General features: G+C 41.0%; 1 protein-coding gene across 1 annotated transcript in view; it reads left to right on the forward strand.

Annotated features, from left to right (window-relative positions):
• POLR3A (RNA polymerase III subunit A) overlaps positions 1–23,830 on the forward strand; it is a 1,593,947-nt gene that overhangs the window by 1,166,904 nt on the left and 403,213 nt on the right. Inside the window, exon 19 of the mRNA XM_044055661.1 lies at positions 6,349–6,486. Within this exon, the coding sequence (XP_043911596.1) occupies positions 6,349–6,486 (138 nt within the window). The remainder of the gene's footprint in view (positions 1–6,348; positions 6,487–23,830) is intronic.

Here is a 23,830-nt window from a genome sequence, read left to right on the forward strand (position 1 = left end):
CAAGATGGCTTGCAAGAATGACCTCATCTGGTCAACTGATTCTAGGTTCTCATGGTATCTCCCTTGAAGCTAAGACAGGAGTTTATCATAGATGGCTACAATGCACATGTGCATGTCAATGGCAGTACCTGGGGCTTCCCCTCTTTTTACGGAGCTAAAGAACAAAAGCTTCTTCCAGACCCACTATCTCTGGTCCTTTTCAGCTCTTTGGGGTGATGTTTTAATGGTTTAACAGTTCATTTACATTTCTCTCATTTTTCTAAAGTAAGCTAGCTGATTAACCTCTGCTGTCCCAGTATCATCTATTAAAAGGTATACATTTAATTCAGTTACAGTAATACATGCACATTTTTTTAATTCCAGCAGGGTGCACTGTTAATGCATTTTAACACAAGCAAACCTGACAAATACATTTTCAGCACAAGCATCTGTACAAATCAGTTTGATATAAAAATGACATTATTTACAAAATTCCACCTAGCTGTGCTGGCACAAGTCAGACATCCACTGCCCTACTTCTCCTGGCATAGATGGCAGTAACTCCTATCGTCACATAAACAACAATGGAAACATTTGCATTGCTCTCTAAAATAGATTTAATGAGGAAAATATATAAGGACTGAGAGGCAAGAGTAAAAGTTGGAGATCTACTAACTGGCAAATTGAGTATGGGAACCAGGCAGGTATGTTCTCATTTTCCTGTGTTTGCCTTTTTGTTTGGAGTCTTAATTAATGCAAATAAAGGGCAAATAATGTTGCACTAAACAAAAAATAACATTGTTTGCATATATTATATTGTATCTGACAGACCCGTAAGGGGATATCCCAATGCTGTTGAAATATTTTGACATTTTTGGGATTCATAATAAATGAAGATGATGATGAGGGCAACAGAGGTAAATTTTGTGCCTATCCATGAGTTAGTTCAACAGTAGCCATATTTATGGGGACATAAAATGAAATACTTGAGGATTTTGGTTAAAAACACTGCCTTGACAGCCAAAGGTACGTAGGAGGAGACCAAGCAGAAGTAATTAAAATATGACAGTGGAAGGTTATGTCCGTGGATGTGGATGGTACGATACAGATATTATAAAGGTTTGTAGTTCTTTTTATGTATGTGTGAGAGGCATATTTTTGATTCAGATGAAATTGTGGATGACAATTAAAAAGGAGACAAATTTATCTGGGAGGAAGAATAGGCAAGAGTTAAATGGGATTTGCTGATGTTCTTCGTGTTTCACTGTTGCAGTCATTACAATTGGGTTATCCTGCTGGCAGGCTACCCTCACTCGGCCTGAATACCAAAGTCTATGTCCGGCGTCGGTTGCTGTCGCCTCTTCCCTGACGTCAGTGCGCCAGGGGTATAAAAGATGCAGCTGACGCCATTTTCTTCAGTTTTTCTTGCCCCAGATGTCAGGTGCCCCCAAAAGGGTAGGCTAAAAATATGTCAATTAAACATGCATGCACCAAAGTATATATTTTGCCTTCATCTACAAGCAAATACACCACATAGGTTGTATAGAATAGAGAAGTACAGATAAGTTCCAGCAAAGAAATGGGGATGGCTGGTGGGTAACCTGGACTACAACAGTGAATACACTCGAACATCTCCATTTATGGTAAGTGTACACAACTGTACTATGTTCTTCATGTTTCACTGTTGCAGTCATTACAATTGGGTTGAGTCCCAAAGCTAAGGTTGTGAGGCTGGAGCTAAATAGCATTAGGAGCAGCTATTAGGCCCTGCAGAACTGCAGTGGCAAAGCCTGCCCTGGATTTAGAGTAGAGTGGTAACTGATAGTGCTTTGTGAAGGTGTACACTGAACTCCAAGTAGCAGCCTCTAAAATGTCTTTGGTTGGTACTCCCCTGAGGAAGGCTTCTGAAGTGGCTGCTGCTCTGGTTGAATGTGGCCTAATGCCCTTAGGTACTGACTTGCCATGTTGTGAATAGCAGAAACGAATGCAGTGACGTATCCACTTTGAAATAGTCTGCTTTGAGATAGCCTTTCCTTGTGATCCTGCAGCATATGCCACTAGTAATTGCTCTGTCTTTCTGAAAGCTTTGGTTCTGTTCAAATAGAAGTGTAGCTGTCTGTATGTCCAAAGAATGCAAAATTCTCTCCCCCTTATTCTGTGGGTTTGGATAAAAGGTAGGCAGATGAATTGTTTGGTTAAGGGCCACACTGGACACTACCTTGGGCATAAATGTCGGGTTTGTCCTCAGAGAAACCCTGTCTGGATAAAAAATGATAAAAGATTCCACAGCCATGAGTGCCTGTAGCTCTGAGACTCGTCTTGCAGAAGTTATTGCTAGGAGCAGGCTGTTTTCCAAGATAAAAATTTTATATCGGCTGTAGCGGCTGGCTCAAAAGGAGGCAGGGTGAGTTTTTCCAAGACATAATTGAGGTCCCATGCAGGTATTGCTGATCTCCTTGGAGGCCTTAAATTTTTGGCCCCTCTGAGGGTACTGCCTTAATAAAGGATGCAAAAAGATTGGTGGCTCTGTATTGTAATGAGCCGAAATGGCAGAGGCATGGATCTTTATAGATGAAAAGAATAGGCCTTTGTCCAGCATCTCAGTCAAGTATTGCAAAATCTGAGGAATATTTGGTACAGCTGTGTCAATTCATTGTGCCTGGTTCCAAGCACAGAATTTCTTCCATTTTCCAGCATAGGATTTTCTAGTACTAGGCCTCCTGGCCTCCAAAATGACATCCATCACCGCTTTAGTGAGAGGTGTGTTTTGTATGACTACATTATCCGCCATGCTGCCAGATTTAAGGTCTTGAGTTGGCTGTGCAGGATCTGATTGTTCTGTTGGGACAGTAGATGAGGCACTTGAGGTAAGGTCCAGGCTGGGCATTGAGACAAGTTCCTCAGGATTGGATACCAGTACTGGCATGGCCAGTCTGGGGCAATCAGTATCATTTTGGCTTCTCCAGCCTGACCTTTAGGAGTACCTTGGGAAGGAGAGGGAGAGGAGGAAAGGCATATACTGTTAAAAGTTTTTCCAGCTGAAAGGGCATCCACTTTCCATGCTCGTCTGTGATAAGTCCTTGTGCAAAATCTCTTTAGTTGGCAGTTGAGGTGAGGCAAATGGATCTATGTCTGGGCATCCCCATTTCCTTGTTACCATGCTGAAGACTTGTGGATCCAATTTCCACTTGTGAGGATCCATGAGGATTTATCTTTCCTGGCAGGAATTGTGCCTGCAGATGTACTTGGTAAGTCAATGCTGTGTCCCACAAAGTCATGGCTAGTCTGCAAAGGTGGTAAGAATGAGTGCCTCCCTGCTTGTTTATATACCACATAACCGTGGTATTGTCTGTCTTTATCAGTAGTTGTCCCGGATGAAGTAGGTCCTTGAAGGCTGTCAGGGCATTGTGAACAGCTAGCATCTCTTTTTGATTGATATGTAGATGCATTTGGTTTGAGGACCATGTGCCTTGAATACATCTTCCTGCCATGTGGGCTCCCCAGGCATAAATCCGATGCATCCATTGTTAATGTCTGAGTGGCTGAGGTTAGAGTGAATGGCTGTCTCTTGTTCTGGTGACAGGCCCTTCTTCGCCCACCATCGAAACTCCTGTTGCAGGCAGGGAATGAGAGTAACTATTGTTTATTATGTTTATTATAAATCCATGTGAACTCATGTTGCAAGTTAATGTAATGTATAAATTAAGAAGTAGTTCTTGAAAAGAATCCTTCACCTGAGGATGCCCAGAAGACATGTATACCTCATTGGGTTCTGAAGTTTGAAGCACAGTAGCTGATAATTCCTCCTTTTAAATATATATTTAGGCTTCTATGAAATTTCTGCATTGGGAGACCCTGTTTTTAAGTCTTTACCGCTGCTTGGGGCATACCTGAGCTGCCAGCTTTTGGTGTACAGAGAGCATTGTACATTTTTCACACAGGTAGGATGAGCCGTATAAATGTGAATTAATTTATGTAAAGAGTAGTCTCAGTTTTCTCATTCATGCCTGTAATGCATTTTTACCTGGTTCAAGTTAAGACCCCCATATGGTGCTGTGACATTTTTTGGGAGCAGGTTTTCTTAAGTTGACTGGCTTACCAATTAATAGTAGCATAAAAAAGAGCAGGGTGCAGGTAACAAAATGGCGGCGTTAATCTGGGATGGCCTACACTAAAGGTATTACAGTTTGTCACTCACTTGTTTGTTTTCGTAAGAGTGTTTTGTTTTATTAATGAGTGTGTTGCTGTGGGGGAGAGAAAAATACATGCTCTTTCTCCTATATAGTATAGTACTAGAGATGTTGCTAGCTGTTTTCTAGTAATTATGAAAGTGAATGTTCCCATATGTAGATTAAGATTTTAAAATCAGTTGACTTACCAAATATTGCATGGCAGCATGTGAAACCTAAGATGATGAAATTGTCATTTATACTTGCACTGCAAGTTGTACATTTTGAGAAATATCGTCTTATTTGCTAATTATGTAAATAAATAAGATTTTTCATACTTCTGTAAATTTCCCCCTAAGCAAGCACTTTGTAAGAAATTTCATGATGTCTTTGTGAAGGTTCATGTCTTACTGAATAAAAGTATTCTGAAATGACCATGTTCTGCAGCTTTAAAAATAATCCAACGCTGCATCTGAAACTGTCTGTATTGTATTACAGCATTAAGGCAAATAATGTAAATGCACCATTCTGTTTTTTTTTTCAAATATCATTGCTGTTTCTACCGTTTTAATAGCATTTACTACATTTGTTTGTCTTGTACTGTGAAACTTATTTTTTTGAAAAAATATTATGGAATTCAAGGATATGTAGGCTGCTACCAGTATGACATTCCGCATCACAGAGATCTTAAGAGTTATTAGTGAAGCAAACCATTCAGCTTGCAGTATTCTGTCCAAGATCTGAGAATAAAGAGTAAATGAATGTTTAATTTAATGGATGTTTGCAAGTGTTTAAGCCATTATACAGAGGGGACTAAGGAAATTCTCTGTTACACCTGATAAACAAGGTAGACCTGTATCTAAACTAATCCTATTCAAATGGCTGGTTAAATGTAAAGATTTATATTGTGAGCCCCATGGAAACACAAGGACAGGTAAGAGGCCATTCTAGTAAAGCAGTGACCATCACAGCAGCTTTCCTGAAAAATGTGTCAGCCCAGATATTTGTGAGGAAGCCACTTGGAGTACAGTCAGCATTTTCTCCAAGTATTAAATGCTAAATATTCAGTGCAGAAGTAGGGCAAGATATGCATTTTTCAGGGTATATTGTAACCTCCCAAGTGTAAGGTCAGCCTTTATCTTTGAATGCAAACTACTTTCTCTTTCCCATGTACAAGAATTTTGTACTGCAGCCATGATCCTTATGATTAAATTAGTACAGCTGTGAGTATACTCCCCTAAAAATTTGATGATCAAATAAAAGGATCACTACTGCAGTGTACTTACCGTGACTAAGTCAGGTCTGAGTCCCCAAAACTTTTGGGGCACATTTGTTAATTTCTTTCTTCCAAGAAAGGAAAGATGGCATGTGCTGCCTCCCCCTTTAAGGAAGCAATTGGAAAGGCGGCTTTGCTTTATAAATGGCCGACAACTTTGGATGTTAAGCAGGCTGTCTGCTTGCAACCTTTCTATGCAGAGTTAAGGTAAAGCACTAATCCTGTTCAGACTTATTCTGTTAAGGTGACCATTTATCAATGGTACTTGTTCACATTAATGGATTAGATAAGTAGCAGAGAGTATGGCTATATTAAATGCAAAACATGTCTAGAGGAAATTTAATTTTAAAAATCATCTTACTGCTGTATGCAAACATAAACCTAATTCATTTCCTTGATGTGAGCAGTGCAAGTTCTTATGTCCTGCTTCAGTAGGCGGCTGTTTTTCTCTCATCTTGCTTGTTTCCTTATTAACAGCATACAGACATATAACTAGTAACTGGGAATTTGATTTTCAGATATTTGAGTCATTCTTCTACCTCTATATATGGGGGGGGCAGTAATATAGAAATACAGATATTTTATGTAAGAAGCTGAAAGTCCTACAAGCCAGTAGTTCTGAGGAAAGAACATAGACTGTACTTGGCCATTGATCTTAGCCCTAAGTGGCAAGTTCCAAGGAAGTTTTGTTTTTATCATTGTGACAGTACTTTTTAAGAAATTTATAAATGTTTTGATCAAAAAAAAAAGGAAAAGTAAATGAAACGGGCCTTGTTTTTGAGAAAATGATAGCGAACAAATGTGTACAATTCATGTTTTTCTTAACCTTAACTTTTCTTGGAACGACATCCAAGTTGCATTTATGACAGGTGGAGATTTTCTGGTGGCTAGAGTTTTGCTTTAACTTGGCTTCTCTGTTTGCAGCTTCCAGCCGCAAAGGGTTTTGTTGCAGATAGTTTCTATTCTGGCTTGACACCAACAGAGTTTTTTTTCCATACTATGGCTGGCCGAGAAGGTCTTGTTGACACTGCTGTGAAGACAGCAGAAACGGGATACATGCAGGTAAGTGGCTGTAATTTTTTATGGCTTTGTCACAAGTTCTTATTTTAAGTGTTAAATTGTTGAAGTAAATTACCAGTAATTTCCATGCATTCTTTTTTTTTTTTTTTTTTTTTTAACAGAACAATCAGATTCTAGACCACCTACTGTGCAATGTAGTTGAACATCTGAACAAATGAAATCATGTGAAATGTATGCTTTTTAGAGAGAGCTGTGTTCATTAAAAAGTACATTTGTTAAGGTTGAGTAACATGCTACTTTAGTATGTTGGCAAGGATCAATAACGTACTTCTCTTTAGAGCATTAGTTAATCATAGCGATACTTGAGTGTAGAATATGTGGAGAAATTCTTTGTTTACAAGTATTTTCATGTTATGTTCTGGACTGGCATCAAAGAAAAAACTTAATTCAAATAATCCACAGCACAGTAGGTAAAAAAAACAATAATCCAAGTAAGCGCTTTCGTTTGTCGCACTGACAAACTTCTGACAATAAAAAACATCACTTCTGTTAAAACCATTTGAAGTTCCTTCCTTGCAATGTTATTGGTCCATCTCACTGAAAATACGTGATGTCAGCAAAATGACCCCCCTCCCCCATCCTGAACACACAAGGCTAAAGCATATCTTAGACATAGTTATGTAAAATGATAGTAAATATGCTTATATATCTCAATCAAATACATTTTAAAAAAACATAAAACATGTTGGAAAGCAAGATAACCTAGATACTAAAAATACATATAATACCTACATTAGTAGTTGTAAGATGTTCAAATGAATAAAGAATTGCATGTATAAATCAACCCATGATAAAAGTACATAGTAAGTACAAATAGCAATCTGTGCAAAGAAGCCAATAATAAATGAGCAATATAATGTGCAAATAAGCCAAGAATGAATAAATAAAAACCACTATTGAGTATAAAACTAAAAATGGTTGAATACAGGTGTATTAAAAACTCACAAGACCCATCACTGAGCCTAAAATGATGAGTTATAGCCACAATATACTGAACCCAAGCAAAACTAACAGTATATGTAATAAAAGTGATTATCTACATAATATGGAAGAAATTTTAACTAATCATACTTTCTTTAAGATATGCTTTAGCCTTGTGTGTTCAGGATGGGGGGTCATTTTGCTGACATCACGTATTTTCAGTGAGCTGGACTAATAACTTTGCAAGGAGGGAATTTCAAATGGTTTTAACAGAAGTAAGTGATGTTTTTTATTGTCAGAAGAAGTTTGTCAGTGCGACAAACGAAAGCGCTTACTTGGATTATTGTTTTTACCTACTGTGCTGTGGATTATTTGAATTAAGTTTTTTCTTTGCTGCCAGTCCGAATCCTACTTATTTACTCTACTTGGTTTTGTGTGGCTCTTATTGCAGGCTATTGTCATGTTATTTAGACTGTTAATTTCCAAAATGGTCATTTGTCTTGTATACTGTGCCATCTAGACTTGTATAACTTTTTGCAAGTTTTTTTTGCAATGTAAGTCAACTCTAACCATTTCATTAACTTCGTTTTATATATACATTTATACAAAGGTGTGTGTGTGTGTGTGTGTATATATATATATATATATATATATATATATATATATATATATATATATATATATATTTATTTATTTTTTAAATATATTGGCTTACTATCAAAAGGATGATGGGACTATGTTCAAATTGGAAACACTCCCCTAGTTTGACATTTAAAAAAAAACAAAAACAAAATGTTGAACTCGCAACAGCAAATTCACACTAGCATTTGCTGTTGTGGATTCAACATTTTGAATGCATATCGCACTATAGTGGGGATTTGGAAATGTACCCTTTCCCTCACTGTAGTGCGATCACAGAGTTTGTATATATAAGTAGCATGGGGTGTAGGATGGGTGCAAGGGGGCTTGCCCCCTGCAAAAACAGTCATTGCTCTTGACTGGAAGTGTGGTATTTTCAGTAAAGTCAGCATTTCTGATAGGTCAGCTTTTCTGAAATAACTTGTTCGGTCATGTTTCTGTTCGGAGATTTGATTTCCGACATTTCGGTTCAGAAATCTGAACACTCGCAGGTGTGAGAATTTGGATAAACGAAAACTGCCAGGAACCACCATAAAAATGTAAAAAGATTTTATTGAACGAGCGCTTTCACGCACACACAGGTGCGCTTCATCAGGTTACAAATCACATAAAATCAGGTCAGAATATATACACTGATAGTTAAGTAATTAAGTGATTAATCTCCATTCAATTATCCAATTAAAACCACTAATCATTACACATTTAAAAACTAACTCTAGAAACCATTCAGAAGTTCAAAAGTTAAATCTTAGTTAGCATGGTTTTCAATATATCGTTTGTGTTATTATAACATCTCATTCATTGCTAACAGGGCAGATGAACATTTTAAACATTTAAACATTTAAAATTGCCTCCAGATATTTTATATACTGATGTTATACATCGTCGTTTTTTGTGCAATTCATTCTTTGTACAAATCATCAGGATTTTTTATAAAAACCAAAGTTTTCCAACAAACAACCAAACAATGGTGTTTAGTATAAACATTGATTTCTACAGATTCATACTATAAATATATATTAATATTCATTAAACTATCTAAGGGCATAAAGAGTTATTAACAAAATATATATATGTAGCATATTCTATTTAAAAACACATTAACACTAAAGATAGTGATAGTATATTGTAAGACAAACATTGAAAACATAAAACATAAATAATGGTGGTTTATTTTAAGACAACCTATTTTTAACATACTCTACTACTATAAAACTGTATAAATTTATTCATGTTTGCATGTATAAATCATTCATCACTTGTATCAAATAATATATAGCAGTTTCAGTTATTAAATTTCAGGTGTGAGAATTTGGTAGTAAACTGTGTGTGTATATTTATATTTATATATATATATATATATATATATATATATATATATATGTGTGTGTATATATATATATATATATATATATATGTGTGTGTGTGTATATATATATATATGTGTGTGTGTGTGTGTGTATATATATATATATATATATATATATATATATATATATATATATATATATATATAATGTAATATATTTTGCATGGGGCAAGAAAATTGTATATACCAACTCCAAGATTGCAGTACAGTGAGGTAAAGGGCAAATTCCAATCCCCACTATTCTGCAGTCTCCATACAAATGTTGCAAGGGTAAGAGGGAAAGAACAACCAGTATTCTCACCAGTTTTTCAGGAGGGATACAGTGTGCATCTCAAGACACCATTGCAAGCTTCTCCGTTGCAGACTGGTATACAGGATTGCATGTATGAATAGGTGTTTGTGGGAGTGAATGTTGTCCTCATGTCACATCTCTTGCACATTGCCCCATTGAAACTCTTGCTCAGACAGAGGGAGTGGTTATGATGGCATAGAATAATTGATCCACCTAGGATACTGGTCCACTGCATCTGGACTCATACCACCCACCTGCAGCAGCTTCAGCTAGTTAGAGAACGAATGAGTGGCTGTCATGGATGATAGGTTAGCTGGATTAAAAAGATGTAGAAAGGCTGACATAAGTACCAGGAAAAGAGGAGGCATAGTACCCTAGACTGTTTCTGGTTCCAAGAAAAAAGGATCTTGAAAGGCCTGTCAAGACTGAATAAGTTTCTAAAGGTCTCAGAATTCAAAGCACTTAACTTTGCAAAGAGTTCTATGTTAACTCCATCAGCAAGCTTGCATAGTCATCTTGGATCTGAAAGACACCTGGTTCATTTCAGCAGTTTGGGTGGGGAGAGAGTTTCTCACATTTGAAGCTGGGTCTTTCCACTACAAGTTCACCTCCTTGCCCTTTGTAAAATCCATGTGTGCAGTAGACATGCCAAAGTGTATTTTGCAGGACCAAGTGAATTCACATTTACCACATACCTGGATGACTGCCTCATCCAGACATCTTTCCTTGAGGAAATCCAGAAAACTGTAGAATTTACTGTGATCGCCTAGTTCTGGAGCTCTTCTTAAATCTCCCAGCAATAGTATGTGTTTTTCCCTCAAGACAGATGCTGTTTATAACAACTCTGCTAGATACAGCACAGGATAGAACTTCCCTCTCTTGGGAGGATAATTTCTCTCTACAAATATTGCAAGACATCTTTGAGCAGAACCTTATCTGCATAAGTGTTTTTTCAGGGTCTTTGTTACTGAATGGTTTCTTGCATCCTTTTGGTCCACCTTGTAGGACTGGACATGAGGAAATTATAGTGGTACCCAAGAAAAACAGTGGTGCTAGCATGGTTTTCCTTTTACATTAGAACAGAAGAACGTTCATGGTATCTTACGCAAGTTTGGCTCAGGCTTGTGGTACACTTTAGGTTCACATACCCCATCATACACCCTCTTTGGACTCAACCTGGGAAGCCCATGGCAGAGACATGAGGGAACAGAGGGCTCTGGGGACAGGGTCTTTAAGAGGCAGCACATCATGGTAAAGAAAATGATTGTCATACTTTGTGTGTTGACTAGCAGTGCAAGCATGGGAACAAGCCTAGAAATCTGGATTGACACTCTGGGTGACTTACTACCCATCACAGGAGAATATGTTGGCAGACCAGCTGAGCAGAATCTAAACCTCACAAGTGGGTGCTACACAGGGATGTATATCTGGATATAGTTGACTAGTGCAGCATTTATTAGTTTAGTTTTCTTTTCCTAAAGCAGGGTGGGAAAACCTGTCAGTATGCAGACCTTGCTAAAATAGGTAACACTTTTCACCTGTTTTTGCTAATATTTTATGCCAAAACAGTTTTGGACCATAGTAAGGTCCAAATTTAGGAAAGGGCCATTGAAGGTACCACTACCTTCTGAGAGGGGTTAGCACACAAACCTGTACAGGAAGCGGTACATTTTTCTTGTGTAAACACCTTTACAAAACATAGTCTGATTATGTCCAGGGCAAACTTTGCTGCAGCCATTTTGCAGGGCCTGTGGTCTCCTGCCTTTTTCGAAGACCCAGCTACAGACTGTTCAGTAAGTCTTCCCAAGAGTCAGTACTGAAATAATGGGTATTATGAAAGGCATAGTATATTTGTGTTAGGAACGTGCCATAATTGAAGATGTTTGAATGTACCCCTGTTGAATTACCAATTCCCTCCCATTATCCTCTGTTTTCCAGTTATAAATGGATTGGGGTGGGGTACCCAAGTGACCTAATGCCACCTTCATTCTATACCTCATGGGTTAGACACCTAACCTCACTTTAGGATTTACAACAGTTTGGAGAGGCAGTTTTGAGGGTTCTTTGGCTGGGCTTTTACCCCCTGGTGTCTGTCTATTGTGCAGTGGGCTGGGCTCTGGCACCCTTATAGTGGATTCTTTTTTACCAGAGCAAGAAAGATCAGGAGATGGTGTAAGCCAACATTCTTGTTTTACACCAATATTTTGAGTTTAAGTGGAAGGGTGTTTGCTGGGCCTAGGAGAGGAAGGTTGAAGAGTCGTGGAAGTTGAACTGGTTGCCAGGCTTCTGGCAGCAGTAATCTGCGTCATTATTGTAGCACTGGTGAGACTTGAACACCTGCAGTCAAGTTAAGTTCCTTACACAGCTGTACTTCCAAGTGTTGAACCAAGCACTGCACAAGTGCACGATTAAGCAAAATATAAAACAAAGTAAAAAACGAACAAACATTGAGCTAGTACTGATGAAGTAACACTCTATGGTAGAATGGGTGGTAGAAACTATTGAAATATCCATTGAAATGGATGGATATTAATGAAGCCCTTGACGCTGCTCAGAACTGGGAACTCTGACAGCCAATCATGTGGTAGATGTCAGAGGATCTGGGCTGTCTTATTGCAGTTACTAGCTGCCCCTAGGAGGCAGAACACCCAGACCAGGACAGCTGATATTGGATGAGGATATTCTAACATTTGTGGCTAGGGAGAGCCAAGCTATGCAGGACAAGATAAACCAAATATTTCAAGGTAATTCTGTGATTAATAGTCAACGCAGTTCATGTGAAACTGGTGTAATGTGGTTACATTTGCTGACTCCCCATACATAGCTGAGCAGTGGGATTTTACAAAAGCTGTTTGTGGTCCAGATTTGAATATGAGAAGCCCAGATATATAGGGAGTTTTAGCCCAACTGAGAAGAGATGAGCATGCATCCCACCAGGGTAAGTGACGAGTGGGTGTAAGGTGCTTGATGAAGGCAGTGTTTGAGTTGAAAACAGGATTCGTTAGCTGAGATCTAGTCCATCAAGATCAACTTGTCAGTAATTGCCCTTTAAATCTCATGAAACACAAATTGAAGTTTATCTCCACAGTAGGTAATATGACCATAGCAGCAGTCTTATGGTGTTGAGTTTAAGCCGATTTTCAACCATCTATGAGTGGACATTTCCCAAGTCCTCCTAGAAGTGGTTGACCCAACAAGGATTCTACATGGAACAAGAGTTATAATTTACTTCCTAATGCCAGATTTCCAGGCCACAGCCCCTTACACTGATGCAAGATTCTTCTGATTGGTTGCCCGTGGGAGGTACTGCAAATTTTTCTCAGACTCTGTATTAAGGAAAGCATTTGCGCACACACACACACTGCCACATTCTCCATCAATACAGTATACCAAATTTTGAACCATTTTTGTATGCTCTTCACCCTGAAAAAATATTAGAAATAATATACGTATTTGTGTATGTGTATATAATATGAACGTGCTGAGCAGTAGGATTGTGTGGCAGTGAGACAGGTCAGACTGCATAACCTCCCTGCCACCCAGGAAATTGCTACTGGGTGATTTACAACTACTGACATTTCCTTAGACAAGTACTTGGATTTCTGGAAGAATTTAGTTTGGTAAACCTACAAAATGTTGATACAGAGCAAGCCTGTTGTTGGGAGGACTTTAGTGTGTCTCGTTTTTTGTTCCAACCCTTGACTCATGGAGCTCAGGCTCAATCCATGGTTCACATGGAACCAAGTGAACTGGCTGCACACAGTTTGTGGCCAAAGTGTTGAATGAAGAAGTCTTTGTCTGATGATTGACTCTAACCCACTTAACAGGACTGTTGGTACTACAGCTGTGGAACAGGCTAAGCAAGATGGGATTTAAAATGTTTAGGGTGAATGAGTCAGGCTTCTTGGAATGCACACAGGCCACATCTGAAGATTTCACCAATATAAAAGCGAGCCAAGCAGCAAACAGTTTCCACCTCAAAGTCTGTGGTAGAAACGCAAAGTTAGAAAGCAAGATCCAGATTAATCCCAAAAACGTGACTAGAGGAGGCTGAGCAAACCTGAATTCCTTCATAGTACAAAGTAAATATTTAGCAAAATCTACAGTTTCCTTGTGAACCCTGTTAGAGTTCCCTACAATAAACGTTCTGGGATACATAAGCATTGAGATGAAAAAGAAATTGAATTTCAGAAAGAATATCTTTAGTTTATGGTGAATGGTAGATGAGGTACATGATTGTTTCCACCTCCGTGGCATACTTGTACGAGTTGGTACAGCCAGCTATGACATTATTCACTTGTGTTCGAATGATTAATCACAGCTCCACCCCAAACTCTTTTGGATGTGGATACTGTACCACAGAGAACGCTTGAGGATTGAGGGATGGCGGAAGTGGGCCATAGCTGATGTTCTTCATCTCACATTGCTGCAGTCCTGACACTTGGGTAGTCCGCTGTCCCAGTCGGCCCGAATACCAAAGTATAAGGCTGACGTCGGTTAAGGCGCATTAGTCTGACGTCAGGACGTCAGGGTACAAATGCGCATGACCGACGTCATTTCCTCAGTCTTTTTTGCCGCATGGTCCGATGCAGAAGCAGTTTTGCAAGTGCAGGTTGGCGTTCTGAGATTTTCCGAAGTCGGAGTTTCAGACCGAATCCAAGTTGGCTAAGTACCCCGTTGGGGAATATTTTGGTTTTTCTTGCCTCAGTATTTTACCGGATGTCAGAAAGTGAATAACTGTATTTCTTGTGGGAAACAGATACCTCATAGGGATTACCATACCTTGTGTATACCTTGCTTAGGGCCTGAGCACGACGTTGTTGGCTGTCGCTCTTGTGCTAGATTTAACAAACGCACTATAAAGAGAAGATTAGATTGTGCCAGGTTAGTGTTTGGGAAGCGGTGTAATTATAAAATGCCGTCGGATGCTCCGCGCCCGACAAAAAGCGCAAGGACAAAACAGCAAAGCCTAGGCTGGAAGAACCGTCCGTACCGGACGTCGGTTCTTTAGAGGGCTCGGTGGAGCCAGAGGTTCAGCCAGAAATTTCTTTGGAATCCCAGGGAGAGACTTTATTACTGCAAGATGTGACCTCTCAGGAGGTAGGCCAGGCGGAAGGGGCTTCTCAGGTAGCTGTTCTTCCCTCCCTTCCTAAGGTGGTTAGGCCCTCCCTGCTGTTTCCAAGGCTTCTCCCAGGGGCAGGCCAGGTTTTGTTTCAGGTGTTACCCCTAGTTCTTCAGGGTCTGTACCTAAGAAGCATATGCTTAAGATGGCAGAAGATTTGATTACAATGATTAGAGGTTCTATGCTCCCTCCTGATAAGAGGCCTAGGGTGGAACCTGAGCTTGGGAGTTTTGAGCAGTGTTCGGATGCTTCTGAGTCTTCGGCTGAAGACTTGCAGGAGTATTCCCTTACTCTGATTCTGATATAGATGATTCTACTCCTTCTGCTTCTCCTCCTGAGGATTTTTCATTTTCAGAGACTCTTCATTCCATGAGGGAGCATTTTAAATGGGAAGGTCAGGATTTCTCTGATTCCAGGAAAAGGCTTAGGGAATTTTTGTTTCTACCCCAGCATAGGCCTTTAGCTATACCTCCTGTTCTAGATGTGGTAGAGGATGTTTTTGCAGAGGCTTCTCTGAACCCTGATTCTTTGCCTCCTGCTCCAGTTAAACCGGATAGATATTATAGGGTGCCTGAAGCTCATAAGTATCTTTTTAAGAGTCCTAGGGCAGACCCAGAAACTATTTCTCAGGGGCCTAAAGGTGTTAAGGCTTCTGTTGTTAAAAATCCTGTTCCTCCTGATAAAGCGGCGAGGGCTTTGGATAGATGGGGAAAGAAAGTGTATACTTCTTCCACTTTGGCCATGAGAGCTTTGAATTGCCAGTTTCACATGTTGAAATACCAAAATTATCTCCTTTCACAATTAAAGTCTAAGGTAGATGCTTTGGCGGAAGGTATTGAGTGTAAAGAGTTGCAGGATTTAGTTCATGTTTCTGAACAGGTGGGTAAGCATTCTTTGCAATGTGGTTTTGATGCTGTGCAGGCCTCTTCGAGGGTGGCTGCCACTGGTTCGGTTCTTCGCAGGCACGCCTGGCTGAGGGATCAGAATTTAGCTGAGCATGTGAAGACAAGGATTTTAGATGCTCCTTTACAATCTGATGTGTTGTTTGGTTCGCCTGTGGAAGCAGTTCTAAAGAAAATGGAAGACAAGGCTAAGTCTATGCAGACTGTTAAAGATTTTTGCAGGTTCAGCCTCCAAGTTTAGTAGAAATTGGCCTACCAAGGGGTGGACATATCCTGCTTATGATTCCCAGTCTAGGGGTAGGTCTAGACGTGGTAGGGGCAGAGCTCAAGGTTCTTTAGGCCTAGAACAGGAGTTCACCTGTTCAGTCTTCTGGTGAGGGCAGGGGTCAGTCCTTTCGTAAACAGACCCAATGACCTGCCTTTTCAGCTGCCAGAATCTTCTCGTCTGGCAGCACCTTTGGGAGGAAGGTTGGCACTTTTCAAAGAAAACTGGAGTTTAATTACCCAAGACAGATGGGTATTGGATATCATTCACCACGGTTACAGGTTTTATTTCCATACCTTGCCTCCTTTCAAAGGCATGCCAGACATTCCTCCTCAACAAAGGAAAGAGGCTCACAGGCAAATTTCTCTGTTGCTCCAAATAGGGGCCATTCAGCCGGTACCTGTGCCAGAAAGGGGCCTAGGATTTTATTCTCACCTGTTCCTAGTACCAAAAAAGGGGAACACGTGGAGACCAATTTTGGATCTGTCTATCCTCAACACTTATCTGGACATTCCCAAGTTCAAAATGTTGACGTTACAACAGCTTTTACCTCTGCTGGGCAAAGATCACTGGATGGTAACTTTGGATCTCAAGGAAGCTTACCTTCATGTTCCTATCAGACTAATTTGCAGGAAGTATCTGCGTTTTCGAGCTGGGAATTCTCATTATCAGTTCTCTGCACTGCCCTTTGGCTTATCTACTGCCCAGAGTATTCACAAAGGTTCTGGCTCCAGTGATAGCTTTCTTCAGGCTAAAAGGAATACAAATCTATCCTTATTTGGACGATTGCCTGCTTCTGGCTCAAGGAAGGGACGTGCTTCTTCAGCATTTGGAATATGTGATAGCAGTGCTAAGATGCCTAGGGTATTCTGTGAACGAAATAAAGTCCAGTCTAGTACCCTCTCAAGACATGTGCTTTCTGGGTGTGAGACTGAATACAGCAACCCAGATGGCCTTTTTAACCCCGGACAAACAAAAGAATCTTTCTCTTTACTTCCATCAACTATCTCATCAGTCCGGGCTGACTGCAAGGGGACAGTCCTTCAAGCCTTAGGGTTCATGGCATCTTGTATTCTGGTACTTCCCAATGCCAAACTGCATATGAGGAAGCTACAATGGTATCTCAAAAATGTATGGACACAGCACTGCCAGGATTTGGACACTGTCATTCAAATAATACCTTGCATTCAAAAGGAATTTCTGTAGTGGGCTCAGGAATGTCACCTAAACAAGGGACTCTCTGTGACCCGGCCAGAGGCGAGTCAGATTCTAACGACAGATGCCTCAGACACAGCTTGGGGAGCTCATCTGAATGGAAAGTGGATACAAGACAAGTGGCCTGCCAGACTGCAGCATCTTCATATCAACATGAAGGAGATGTTAGCAGTCCAGTTTGCATTACTGGCTTTCAAGGATTTACTTCTTCCAGGGCAGGTGTTGATTCTAACAGACAACACAACTGTCATGTGGTACATCAACAAACAAGGGGGAACACATTCTTATCCTCTATGCAGGCAAGCAATGATTTTGTGGGAGACTGCGTTAAGCTTGCAACTGAATCTTCAAGCAAGGTTTCTGCCAGGAGCACAGAACTCCTTAGCAGATGTGTTAAGCAGGCAAATCATGGATCCCCACGAGTGGAAACTGGATCTTCATGTATTTCAGACATTGACAGTGTCCTGGGAACTCCAGACATAGATCTGTTCGCTTCTCCACTAAACCACCAGCTGCCAAAGTTTTGCACAAAAGGTTTCATCACACAGCCTGGAAAGTGGATGCTCTTTCTTTCAGTTGGAAAAATCTTCATGTGTATGCCTTTCCACCTCTGCCTCTCCTCCCAAAGGTACTCCTAAAGGTCAGACAAGACAAGCCAAGGATGATTTTAATAGCTCCAGATTGGCCTCGCAGCACTGGTACCCATTACTGAGGAGTCTGGTAAGGAAGCCTCCATGGCCCTTACCTTTGATTCCACACCTATTGTCTCAGAAGGACGGGCATCTACTCAATGTCGAGCTTCACTCTCTTCATCTAACAGCCTGGCATATTCTGTTTTGAACCATAGCAGGTCTCAGCTTCCTCAACAAGTTTTGAATGTGATTATGGAAGCCAGAAGACCTAGTACAAGGAAAGTGTACGCAGGAAAATGGAAGAGATTTTTATTTTGGTGCGCAGCAAAGGATTTGGATGTTTCTGAGCCAAATTTGAGTGTGGCTCTTCAATATCTTACTGAGTTATTGGACAAAGGTTTGTCTTTCTCTTCCATTAAGATTCATGCTGCAGCAATTTCAGCTCACTATGATTGTGACCCACCATTGTTTTCTCATCCTTTGTTCAAGCAATTTCTTAGAGGGGCAAAGAATATAAGACCCCACGTAGAGCTCCTACTCCTGCTTGGGACCTCAATTTTGTGTTGGAGAAACTCACTCTACAACCTTTTGAGCCTGCAGCTACTGCTGAATTGAAATATTTGTCATGGAAGACTGCTTTTTTGTTAGCCATTACCTCTGCAAGAAGGGTGTCTGAATTGCAGGCCCTTATGGCGGTTGAGCCTTTCCTGATTTTTCATAAGGATAGGGTATCTTTACGTACTAATCCTTCCTTTATGCGTAAAGTGGTTTCTAGTGTAGCTTTAAACCAAACCATTCATTTACCTACTTTTTATGCAAATCCCCAAAATAAGGGGGAAAAGATTTTGCACACTTTAGATGTACATAGGCAATTACGTTATTATTTAAGCAGGACTAAGAATTTTAGGCAGTCTCAGCAGTTGTTTGTTTCTTTTGCTTTGAGTTCTCAGGGTAAGCCTGTGTCAAAACAAACTATTTCTAAGTGGATTGGGTTTTGCATTACTTTCTGTTACTCCCATCATGGCAAGGAGATTCCAGCTGGGATTAGGCCTCATTCCACTAGGGCTACTGCCACTTCAACAGCATTTCTAAGGGGGGTGGCAACTAAGGATATTTTGGAGGCAGCTACTTGGAGTTCAGTGCATACCTTCTCTAAGCATTACCACCTTCCTCTCTACTCTAAATCTAGGGCTGGTTTTGCCACTGCTATTTTACAGGGCATGTTGTCAGCTCCTGCTTCTTTGTGATTTGCCATCCTCCCTTACCTCTGCTTTGGGATTCTACCCAAGTGTCAGGACTGCAGCAATGTGAGATGAAGAACATAGTACAGTTTTGTACCTACCATAAATGTAGATGTTCAAGATCCACATTGCTGCAGTCCAATTTACCCTCCCTCCTTCCCCTCTGTGTTTAGGGGTGGTTGTGTGGGTAGGATTGTACCTGTCTGACTTTGTATATATTGTACATATATTTGGTACAGGGGTGTTTGGTGTGTTGTTTTTTTGGTTTGGCCTTATCTTTTTAGGGTCTTCTGACATCTGGGGCAAGAAAAGACTGAGGAAATGACGTCGGTCATGCGCATTTGTACCCTGACGTCCTGACGTCAGACTAATGCGCCTTGACCGACGTCAGCCTTATACTTTGGTATTCGGGCCGACTGGGACAGCGGACTACCCAAGTGTCAGGACTGCAGCAATGTGGATCTTCGAACATCTACATTTATGGTAGGTACAAAACTGTACTTTATTCCAGGTCTGTACAATAAACAGGTTAGAAACGCATATCAAATTGATAGGATACCAATATTCTTACAGGCAGACCTGGCTTTTAGATGCAGTAACTCACACTGACCATTCAGGAGTATCAAGGCACAAGATATGACCAAGTGATGATTCACACCAGGGCAGGCAGTACAGTGAATAGTGATGGGCTACGTCTCAGCCCCTGGTGGTCTTTTAACAGTGCCAGTGATAGTACCTCACCCTATGTTTCTTAAAAATACCAAGTTTGTTACTACTTGGGGAAGAGCTGGATAGACTGGGTGTTATGAAAGGGTGAAGAAGCAAACTCTCCCTTAATATACTAAAGACTGTTAGTGAGACAAGTTAGTCATAATTACAAATTATGTAAGTCAAAGCAATTTGTTGTAAAACAGGTGCAGCAGTAAAACCAAATCTGATGAAAACCTAAAAGCAAGCAGATTAATGAAACATGAGGCAGTAGACAAAGTTAGTAATAAAAGTATTAAAAAATCTAGCAGTACACTGTAATAAAGGTAAAAAGCAACTGAAAGCTCAGGACAGTTGTCCAAGAATAATATGAAATAAGTGAAGTAACATGACCATTGTAGACTGAAATATGCTAAGGTGGATTAACCCAGTTAATCAGAACTGTAAAAACCTAAGTGTTTACAATAAAAGTTGTCCACAGCACCCACAATAAAGCTGTAGGAATGAAATTAGAAGGTTTGAAATATTCAGTCAGGTCTACCCAAACAAAGAAAGAGAACATATTTGTTAAAAGTCAAACGCAGCAAAGCTAAATGAACCAAATTGAGTTGATAAGGAAAAGTAATGCTGAGTGCCATATAGAGGATGTTAAAAAAGAATATGGTGTTCCAGTGTCTTTGAAAGGGTGGCATCAGGGAATCCCGAATGAGGGAGTTAAGTTCTGTATAAGTTTAGTATTAATAAAAAAAAACAAGACCAGACATTGTTCTAGTCATTCTGATTCACGTATGGGTTCAGAATCTGATCCTCTGATCCAAATCAGCCTCATTCCACTTACTTCAGCTTCCAGGCTCGAGCTCCTTCCTTACCCACAGTCCTCCTGTACTAAGCACAGGTATCTCGGATCCTGTTTGCTGCCAGTCACATTGGACGTTCTCTCCAGTGCTCGAGCAACTTGTTGCACTTCTTAGTTCCTTTTTTGCAGACGTTTGGCTTTTGCTACCATAATTATTGCATTTTCTTTTCCTCCTGCCCACAAAGCTTCTCACTGGCGTTAGGGCAACCCTATTTAGGATAGTTTTATAGTTATTAGGAGTTTGAACCTTCTCATAGTTATTACAGCTGTTACGTGTTCTAGTTATTTTCTTTATAGTTAGATTACTGTTGTAGTGCGAGTGATTATAGTGATTATTATTTTTCAGCTTTAATAGTGTTGATAGTTGTTACTGTTTCTTGGTACCCAGTTTGTTTAAAAGTTTAGTGATGGATATAAGCCTGCAGGATATAAGAGATGTGCAGAGTGCGAGCATAAAATTCCACACACTGAGTCACATGGTAAATGTGTTTACTGTCTAGGTGCGGAGCACTTAGTCATTGTGTCGTTTGTGAGGGGTTTAACCTCAGAGCGATAGCGGATAGGTGAAACAAACTCGTACTGAAAGGGGGGTATTTGCCTCCCTCCTCTTTCTTCTCCAGGGGCTCACACCCCAGAACGTGCTATGCCAGGTTCTGTTCAGACCCTAAGAAGTGCCATCATAAGCACCCCAGGGCATCCTCAGAATCTCTGGCTAAAATATTAATCTTCATATTTTTCTGCTCCAAGCCCAGGCTCTGCTCCAGCAGATCCAAAACGCCTCTCTGATCCATCTCGGTCAACGCTGAAGAAGTTACATGCTCCTCCTAATCTGGCTTCGCCTGGATCCATGACTACCTTGACTCCCTTCAAATCCTACTTGTTTTTCAGATCCAAGGCGGTCGTAAGAGAGACTCTCCATTGCCCTCTACCTCAACTTTGAAGCCCAAGAATTTGGTTCTGAGAATGGGGGGGGGTCACTGGAATCATCCATCCAGTCAGTCTCCCCACGGTTCCTTCTAAGACACTGCAAATTCTGAGCCAGTCCCGTCCTTTGTTGTCTATTGCGTTATCCAGATCCTCCAGAAACCTTTCAGAATATGATGTGGACAGGCTAGTAAAGAAGATTATCAGGGCTTAGATCTTGATGGGGGTTTTGTTGGCTCTGTCCTCTCTTGGATACGTGAGCATCCCTACCAACGTAGACTTTCCTCCCATTCGACCCTCTTTTTCAGAGCCCTAGGACGTTGGCCACCTAAAACGGTATCGGACTCTAGGACTTTTGCTTTTTCTACTCTGACAGTTGCCTTGACCACCTCTGCTTTAAGATCTTTGGATCAGAACGGATCTTAGATCCAGGATGTTGAGGTCAGAGCCAAGGTCAGAGGTTCAGCCCTGATTTTTTCAAAGCCTTCTCTTTCCCTCAGTTCTCAGCTGTCGACAGCACAGGTGCGATTCAGGCTGGGTGCCATGGATCCAAGGCCTTTGTTATGTCTCCGAGGGCTTTGGCCCCAGTGGAGTTGGGCAGGGGTTCTTCCAGTCACTGTGCTTTCCAGGTCACTGAAAAGGCTTTCTTTGCAGACAGAGACCCAATCTCTTTGGCTACTGTTCCACCCCGTTGCTCCTCATCGGATCTTGGAACTTTCTAGGGTCAGCATCCAAGATTTCCCACCAGACGTGGCCCCCACCTCTTCTGTTACCTCCCTTGAACACCCCACAGAGGAGGTGCCTTGAAGAGAATGTGCAAAAGGAGAAACTTGGACTCCCCCATGGAGTCTCACTGAAGATAGGACTTTGATGAAGTAGAAAGATCTCCAAAATCGCCATAAGAGGATGTCTCCTTTACAAACATTTTGGAAATTGTGAATAAAGTTGGTGATTTGTCTTGCCAAGATCCTACTTCTGTGGGGTCTGTATTTCTGGCAGCCTTCAGGAAGGGCCCATCTACATCTTGGGTGACCCCCTGACAGACCCCCCCCCCTCATAAATTTGGTTGCATGCCAGGCCTTGAAGGAGCCAGGCGCTATAGAGCCTGTACCTAAATGACCTGACATTTCTTTCTCCACCTGCAGATTTTGATTTTTCCTTTTGGTGAAGGACATTCCAGTTGATGCTATGGTGGTGGCAGCTACCACTAAGAAAGAACTAGCTTAGCAAAGCTCTACTGTCCATCCACTGAACAGGGAGTCTAGAGTGATGGATAGGTTCGGCAAGTGCGTCTACGCTTCATCCACCTTCATGCTGAGAATGGTTAACTACTTGGCACATTTTACTCGCCTGCACAGAGAACTGGTCAAGGAGCTCTCTGAATCATTGGTGGGGAGACCATACCAACAGAGGAATTTGGAAAGGTTTCTCCGAAGCTGGACACTGTCTTCCCTTGCCAATTTGTTCATGAGGCTCATTTCTCACTCAGCGGAGGTACCTCACTGGTGATACTGGCACCAGTATCGCTGTACGCAGTCCTGCCTGGATGAGGCTTGGTGACTTTGCGGAGCCCTTTAAGGCATCTTTTCACATTGCTCCCTTTGATGATTCCACCTTACTTGGACCATCAGTTAGACACCCTAACCTGCAGCAAGAAAGAGGACAAGACCTTGTTAGCTTTAGGGATCAAGTTTTCCACCACTCAACGGACCTATTCCCGGAATCAGAGGGGCCAAAAAGATTTTGGTTCTGTAAGTGTTAAGGGTCTTTCCCTGACAAACTTGAGAGTTTCCCTCTAAGGGCAGAGAAGGGGGCTTTAATGGGAGACAATACCCTTGAGGCGGAGGGGGTCTGCAGAATCAGGGCTTCAGGGAACCCTTTTCTGATGAGCCCTGTCAGCGCTCCTGAAACATTGCCTGGCTGCTGTGCCCTGGAGGCAGTTGGTGGCTGTTTTTCTCTGGGCCCCAGTTAACAAAAAAAATGTTTGGGTGCAAATAATTATATCCAGAGACTGTTACATTCCCTTTTCCCTTACACCCCCAAGAACTCAAAAGCCACTCCCTGATGTTCCACCCAGTCAGAGGGAGTTGACCATCGTAGAAATTCATAACTTGCTGCAAAAACTTCATCCAAGAGGTCCCAACTAAACAGAGAGGATCTGGAACTTACTCCTGCTTCTTTTTGGTGCCAAAGAAGACTGGGAACCTAAGGCCAATCTTGGACCTAAGCAGACTAAATTT

Source organism: Protopterus annectens, chromosome 14.part0 (genome assembly GCF_019279795.1).
Source record: "Protopterus annectens isolate FY-2018-M chromosome 14.part0, PAN1.0, whole genome shotgun sequence".
Classification (NCBI taxonomy): domain Eukaryota; kingdom Metazoa; phylum Chordata; order Ceratodontiformes; family Protopteridae; genus Protopterus; species Protopterus annectens.